At 36.1% G+C, this 7,196-nt stretch overlaps 2 protein-coding genes and 1 long non-coding RNA gene across 4 annotated transcripts in view; 2 read left to right on the top strand and 1 right to left on the bottom strand.

Annotated features, from left to right (window-relative positions):
* Positions 1–1,131, top strand: part of LOC109852097 — an 11,302-nt gene extending 10,171 nt beyond the window's left edge. The window contains exon 6 of the mRNA XM_020422934.1: positions 1,104–1,131. Within this exon, the coding sequence (XP_020278523.1) occupies positions 1,104–1,131 (28 nt within the window). The remainder of the gene's footprint in view (positions 1–1,103) is intronic.
* A 655-nt stretch (positions 1,132–1,786) lies between these two features.
* LOC109852140 (trypsin 3A1-like) overlaps positions 1,787–7,196 on the top strand; it is a 7,053-nt gene continuing 1,643 nt past the window's right edge. For both annotated transcript variants that reach the window (XM_020423018.1, XM_020423019.1), the window contains exons 1-2: positions 1,787–3,912; positions 4,480–4,571. In XM_020423018.1, the coding sequence (XP_020278607.1) occupies positions 3,754–3,912; positions 4,480–4,571 (251 nt within the window). In that variant the 5' untranslated portion in view covers positions 1,787–3,753. The remainder of the gene's footprint in view (positions 3,913–4,479; positions 4,572–7,196) is intronic.
* LOC109852143 overlaps positions 4,496–7,196 on the bottom strand; it is a 4,607-nt gene continuing 1,906 nt past the window's right edge. The window contains exon 3 of the long non-coding RNA XR_002249969.1: positions 4,496–4,580. This is a non-coding gene — a long non-coding RNA (uncharacterized LOC109852143). The remainder of the gene's footprint in view (positions 4,581–7,196) is intronic.

Raw genomic sequence — 7,196 nt, 5'->3', positions numbered from 1 at the left:
CTTCGATATATCGAAATACACGGGGGCAGCGGTTTTATTGGCTTTGCAGAAGTTTTTGTATAAAACTCATAGACGCGTGGCTTCTTCGTGCGCAACTTTTACCTCATAAAAATTAGATACGCGAGAAAAATAAAAAACAAAAAAAAAAAAAAAAAAAAAAAAAAAAAAAATAAAATAACGAGCGTCGTCTGATTGTCACGAAACATATCAATTCTCTCACGAGAGGTAATAACCGAATGTATATTCGGCGGTGTGTGTATGTCGGAAACCTATATATGTCTTTCTTCCGTATATGTGCACGTATTTACGTATTACGTAAAGAACATGTTGAGAAATGTTTATTTAAACAAAAGTACGAAAAGTCACGACAAGAGGAAAGAAACAGGAAAAACGCAATACAAAATATACACTTCTACATTGAAATCTATCACATACACACAATGGTGTTAATCGTCGAACAAAACGTATTAGTTAGAGTTATTATATCATTAACATATCTTTTCAAAAAGAAAAGCAGAATATATTCCATATATTTGAAATATATATAGTGTCTTTATTGTTGAATGTGTATAAAGATGTGATATATATATATATATATTTAATGTTACCGTATAATCTTGTCATCACGAGATATATAATTTATAAGTATATTTTATTGCGAGAAGCAATATAGTTTTCCGATATGCGTATTATAATATAACATTTCATCTAGTCTCGCCTCGCCGCTGGGGAAATACAATGTTTTTCAGGCTGGCAAATGTGTATGCACATACACACACACACACACACACGCAAACACATATACCTACACACACATACGTTCCTCTGTTATCGCGCGCGCAGTTTTATAAAAAAATCCTGCAAAAAGAACCTAGCGAAACGTAATATCGGCACTCTCGAATTACTCGATTCCGTTTACTATAGATCTCGCGTTTTTCAACGGGTAGTGCTTTCTACCTACTTCTGCGATACGCACGTGTTTGTTTGTTTTTTTTTGTTTTTTTTTTTTGGTTTTTAATGGTTTTTTTTTTACGCCCCGTTTTACGCGATGTTCGATAATATCGGTGAAATAATCTAAACTCTATTTCCGACAATAATTTTAGAGAAGCGAACAACTCTTTCCCCGAGTAAACTTATGATAAGACGCACACATAGATAGACGCAGCAGACTCTTTTTTGATATCGTTTCACCAATTAATTCGCGCACACGCGGAAGTCTTGTGTATTCCGTTGTTGGGAAACAACACACATGTACAACAAGAAATTCGAAGCAAAATAAGAATAGCACGAGTTCAAAAACCGCGAGATGGAAAATTCGAATAAAAGTTATTTTCCGCGACGAAAAGTCACGAGTCGTGAGAAATCGTGTCCGTTCGCTCGAGCTATATTTGCTTTCGATTTCTGTTGTATTTCATGCAAACGGGAGAATATCAATGAAACGGGACGTACGTATAATATAGTATTGTATTCCTCTTCTCAGTAGATGTATTTTTACTAAAAAGAGAGAGACAAGCTTGAAAAATATAATGTCGCAGCGGCTGGGCATCTAGAGAGCTGCGAATAAATAAAAAACAAAAACAAAAAAAAAATCTATAGAAGTAAGTCACACTCGAGACACTCGAATCAGAGTTTTGGTCAACGTTCACACGTCCGTCAATTGGTTTTCATTGCTGTTTACAAATCTGATAATTGAACGCGTTACAACATCGTTATTTATTTACTTTCTCGCGACGATATACAAAATCTAATTTTACAATGTAATTTATAAATTCTATATAAATTTTATATAAATTTTATATAATATGTACATAATTCATACGCAAAATTATATATTAATTATACGTAATTTTATTTTGAACGTCTGCCGGCAAAAACCGGCAAACCGTCGAAACTCTGATGCGACTATCTGTAGAGGGTAGAAAAAAAAATTATGGCCGTCGTGCTTACACGGCCATCTTTTTCAAGTTGTTGAAGTACTACTTACTATTGGGGGGGGGGGGGGCGCGTTACTCGTCGATACGACGTATAGAAAAAGATTTGATGCGAACATCTCTTACATCATAAAAAAAAAAAAAAAAAAAAAACCCCGGTTTATATTAGGATCACCTGCATGGGATTATCTATTTTTGTCTGTGTTTACAGCTCCTTCAAAAAAACACATCTCGGTCCTTTCTCTACTTTTTGTTTTTTTAATAACTCAAAGCAATTTTTGAAGCGGTCGCATCGGCTGTAGCGTTTAAGACTGACTGTTTAAGCTTCGGTGGCTAATACTTTTTGAAAAAAAAACACTTAAGTGAGAAAGGATTACACGTGATATTGAACCTTCTGCTAGAGTGAACGCATAAACGATGCTTTCCTACGCATGCTTCACAGTACGCATCTCGTCACGACTGCGGAGGAGGGGGAATTAGAATATATAACAGAGCAAAAGATTGATGAACTCCGGAATAATTCCCACAGTTTAAACAGTTTCGTGTAATCACGGAAATAATTAGATATTTTTGCGAGATTAAACTACATACTTTCGGTTTAAAAAAAAAAAAAAAAAAAAAAATAGTGAATTTTTAACGGAGATAATAAATCAATTGTCATAGTAGTTAAGGAAGAAGAAATCTCTGTAGGGAACAAGGCGCGCCGCGTGTAGTGCTTCGTAGATTAACGAATACAATTTTTGTATGATTGACGGATTTTTATGCGTATATTTCCGACTTCAAACTATATATATTTACTATAAAAAAAAAAATAAATAAAAAAAATAAAAAAACACCCGAAGCGTAATATATCTTGATCCGATATCAAGTGTGCGAGTGCTTACGTGCTTTCGAACTTGCGCATGTACTACTTTTTAAGTTTTAATACATTTATACGACGTGTACAAGCCAAGCCATCAATCGTCTAAGCAAGGTTTTTGAGAGAAGAAGCTTAGTAATATGATATTTTTTAATTCAGAAGTGCCTTTTCTATGTATTATCTGCGAATTTATTAGAAAATATCTCTAAGCAGATCTCTCTCTCTCTCTCTCTCTTTCTCGGTCTGCGAATTAAGCGTCAGTCCTCTCGCTTGATATGAGCAAAGCTACAAATGTAGAAAATTGATCAAGAAAAGAAATCGCTTTTTTATTGACATCTCTCTCTCTCTCTCTCTCTCTCTCATCCTCTTTCTATCTTCTAGTGAAGCTATTTTTTTCGTTTCAACGTTCACTCTAGTGTGTCGCAAGTTTGAGATTTATTAGCGCGAATTTTACAGATTTGTTATTTCTAGCTGCACTTTCTCTTTATGTAAAATTGATCTCTCTCTCTCTCTCTCTTTCGTTTTACACATCTTTCCGCACAAGATTGTATTAAGCTCTATGAATTCTACGTCTCTGATTAAAAAAAAAAAAAAAAGAAATATTTGTTTTTTATTCGTGTATATGTTACATATTCAGTGTATACGTCATGTTACGTATTCAGATATTCATAACGAATTTGTTATCTGTCTTTTTTTTTTTACTCAAAATATCTCATGCAGAACAATTTTAGAAACAATGCGACGACTTAATAAGATAGGTTTGATTTTCATCTTTTATCGCATTGTGTATAAAAATATGAAAAAAAGTAGAAAAGTGCAGCTAGAGAGCGGATAGAAGTAATTTATCTTAACAATCTCTCTATATATACATATGACATAAAAAAAAAACAAAAGTCGACGGAGCGTAACACAGAAAATGGAGGATCTTGCTGAACGTTCGCTGCGGCTCGCGCGCAAGCCACGATGCTGCTTGCGGTGATCGTTGCTCTAATACCGTGTGTCTGTCGGATCTTCCCGGTGAGAAGCGGAAGCGCCGGGGCGGCGTCAAACGAGACCGACGAGGAAGTCGCGGTGCGCATCGTCGGCGGCGAGATCACCAGCATCAAGAATTATCCCTTCATCGTACGCGTGCGACGCGCCCATCTCACAGTCCCCTTAACCTTTGACATTTAACGTGACATCAGGTACAACGGACCTCGCGGCCCACGCCTAAATGTATGTGCGTGGTATGACAACTTCGACGTCACAAAGAACGTCACACCGGAAATGTGTTTTATCGCACTAGTTGTTTTTGGTGTGAAATAAAACAACCGAGTGTGGGAGCGAGATCGGAACACGTAATTCGCTTACGTGTACGCGCGTGGGATGTGATCAAATAATCTGTATTTCCGACGAAGATTTATCGAGACGTTTTTTTTTTCTTTTTTTTTTTTAAAGCGCTCGTGATATTCATGCGATAGGTGCGAACGTTTTTTGAATTTTTGATTAAGTGATCCGGTTATTTATCTCGCCGTGTAATATCGAGAAAAGGAAAACAATTTTCCGAAGGGATCAGTAGTTTTCACGAAACATCAATGTGAAAAATACAAAATTGCTCGTTCGTATGCGTGGGCGCGAAGGTTAAGGGGAAACCGACTTGGCTCAGAATCGGCCGAATCCGAATTTTTCAAAGTCAATTTCTCTTCTTAGGTCTCGATACAGCGTCGATACTCTAGCCACTCGTGCGGAGGCACTTATGTTGCGCCTAGGTTTGTCCTGTCGGCCGCCCATTGCATGGTCAGGTGCGTGTGCTACAAAAAAAAAGAAAAAAACAGACTGCGTTAATGCATTATTCTGCGCTACGTGTGAAAAGTGGTGTAGTCTTTCTCAACCTTCCTCTCTCTTGTTCTCTCTAGCCGAGGTGTTTTAGCACTTGTTTTTTACCAATTCGTACGCTCTGTGCGTTTCCCGGCGCAATTTCTTTAACTCTAATTCTGAACCTTTGGGTCTTTTGTCCGGCATCTTCCGAACTAACTCTGTTAAAACATCATTGAAACTAAATCATGTAAATTGTTGCTTCGTTAAATATATATATATATATAAAAAGAACATATTAGTAAACGCTTAAAAGATGCCGCAGTATTTTTGCCACGTTCTTCAATATTTTAAAATCAAATAAAATACGTCAGAGATCCACGGTTCACTTTTACGATTCACAAGAGACGGTTCAGGATTAGGATTAATTCTCTCTTTCACTTGGGGATGAAACAGATGTCTACTTGAAAAAGCGTATTAAAGTTGTTCGAAGATATTCAGGAGAAAGAAGGAGTTCTGTGTGTGAAAATATATCATTAGCTATAAAAAAATATAAAAAAATTGCAGAAAAATATTCAACACGAAGCGCACTCTTTGAGTTTTACTCTGTTAATTATCAGCTGTGAATTTTCTTTTTTTGTTTTTGGAGTGCAATGAAAAAAAAAAAAAAAGACTCTTTCTTTCTCAAGTGCGTGTTTCTCACAGTGAGTTCTTCCTTATTTGCTCGCAATTTGAGACATGTCTGCAAAAGCGTGCATATTTTAAAAGCTTAACACACGTACATTAAAAGCTTACACACACGTTTATCCATTATCACCGAAGGCTTCCGTAGCCAATTAAAATTTAAGGAAACAAACTGCCATGTCGTACAGCGAATTCGTCATCTCTTCATATTTTTTCCGTGTGATGTAGTTTGTTATACATAAAATTGAAGAAACTATATTCTTTTTTTTGAAACTTTTAACTTTCAGATTTAAAATGAGTTTTGCCTAGAGAAAAAGAAAACCGTGTTTTCAAAATCTCTTTTTAGCCGGTTGAGAGACATATTATGTAACACTTTGATGTTCTCTCTTTCTTTCTTTCTTTTTCTCTCTCTCTCTCTCTTGGAAAAAAATATAATTACGTGTTAAAAAAAACGAACATCCCGGTGAAAGACGTTTGAAGATTACACCACACGTGTAAGGCATTGGTAGCCGTGTTTAATCTCCTTGCTACTGTAAATGTGTGTACAATGTTTGTTCCCGAGAAAACGAGGCTTGCGTTTATGCGATGTACAATGACGCGTGTATCTTGTAAGATATAATTTGCCGCCATTTGTGGAAAACCAAACACACATACACACACACACGTCGACAAATTCAAATTTCCATTAACCTACTTCGACGATGCCATGTGTTTTTCTTTCCCTCTAACACATACATATTCTATTGAACACTACCCATTAAAATACATATTTAAAAGAACATATCCGTACGATAAAGTGAACATATCTGTGTGCAAATGTAACGCGCGAGTTACAGACAAGTACAATGTTTCACGAATGGTGGCCGATTCATATCGCGCGTGTGTGGAATAATTACTTTTTTACACTACCTACTATATAAGTAAATCGCTTCTTTTGACTATATACATACAATACAAATATACATATATATATATATAAATATATAAATGTGGTCACAGCGGATGAACAAGATCGGCAGAAGAATGGACGTGTATTTCGCAGAGTGGGATTGAGATGTAGGAGCGATATATTGAGATATAGGAATAACAACCTGTTGACAATCGGGGGGGATAATTACTGTCACACCGGGATGAGTGTTGTTGATTTCACCCTTCTCCCTCCCTTCCCGCGCCTTTCAGAGCTTGTTCATCCGCCCGTGTGATCACACCTATTATTTGTCTCCGACTGTGAGTAGTGTGTAACGTGCTGTTTTAGAAATTTAAATTATATATGTTTCACGAGTAACGAGAGGGTTAGCGGCGCTAGATTCTACCTAAAAGGCAATGATATTTGTCGCGGTATCTATTTGTGTATCGATTTAGCTGTGTAACTACTACTACCACTAGCGGCGATGTGTATACTAATCGCGCGTGAACGTATAGTTGTTTTACGCGTGCGAGTTCAGCGGCTGCCCGTGATTGCATACATTGTAAGGGAAATTGAGACACAATTGGATGTTTTTTTCGTTTTATTTAACAAGAGAGAGTATTCAAATTGAAATGAGAGAAGTAAAATTTTGAGGTAGAACCGCTTTTTTTTTTTTTTTTTGTTATTCTATAAAACGACGTAAGAAAAATTTTTTATAAAATATATCATTTTTTGTTACATAGTACAATGGCACTTGTTAATCTTTTGAGAGAAATTTTATCACGTTTTCTTTTTAAGTTCGCTTGTTTGAAGGATCTCTTTGCAGCCACTGAGAAAAAAATCGATATCGCGTATTATCCGTCGTTAAACTCTTCGCGTTCAATTGCGTCTCGGTTTTCATTGCCGCTCCGATGTTTAAGTGAGGGAGAAAAAAAAAAAAAAAAAAAAAAAAAAAAGAAAAAAAAAATAAAATAAATTGCAAGTTATATATAGATCGCGAGATAGAAAGAGCGCACTTCTG

Source organism: Pseudomyrmex gracilis, unplaced genomic scaffold, assembly GCF_002006095.1.
Source record: "Pseudomyrmex gracilis isolate BER0280 unplaced genomic scaffold, ASM200609v1 scaffold_24, whole genome shotgun sequence".
Classification (NCBI taxonomy): Eukaryota; Metazoa; Arthropoda; class Insecta; order Hymenoptera; family Formicidae; genus Pseudomyrmex; species Pseudomyrmex gracilis.
This window is presented reverse-complemented; position numbering and strand designations above follow the sequence as displayed.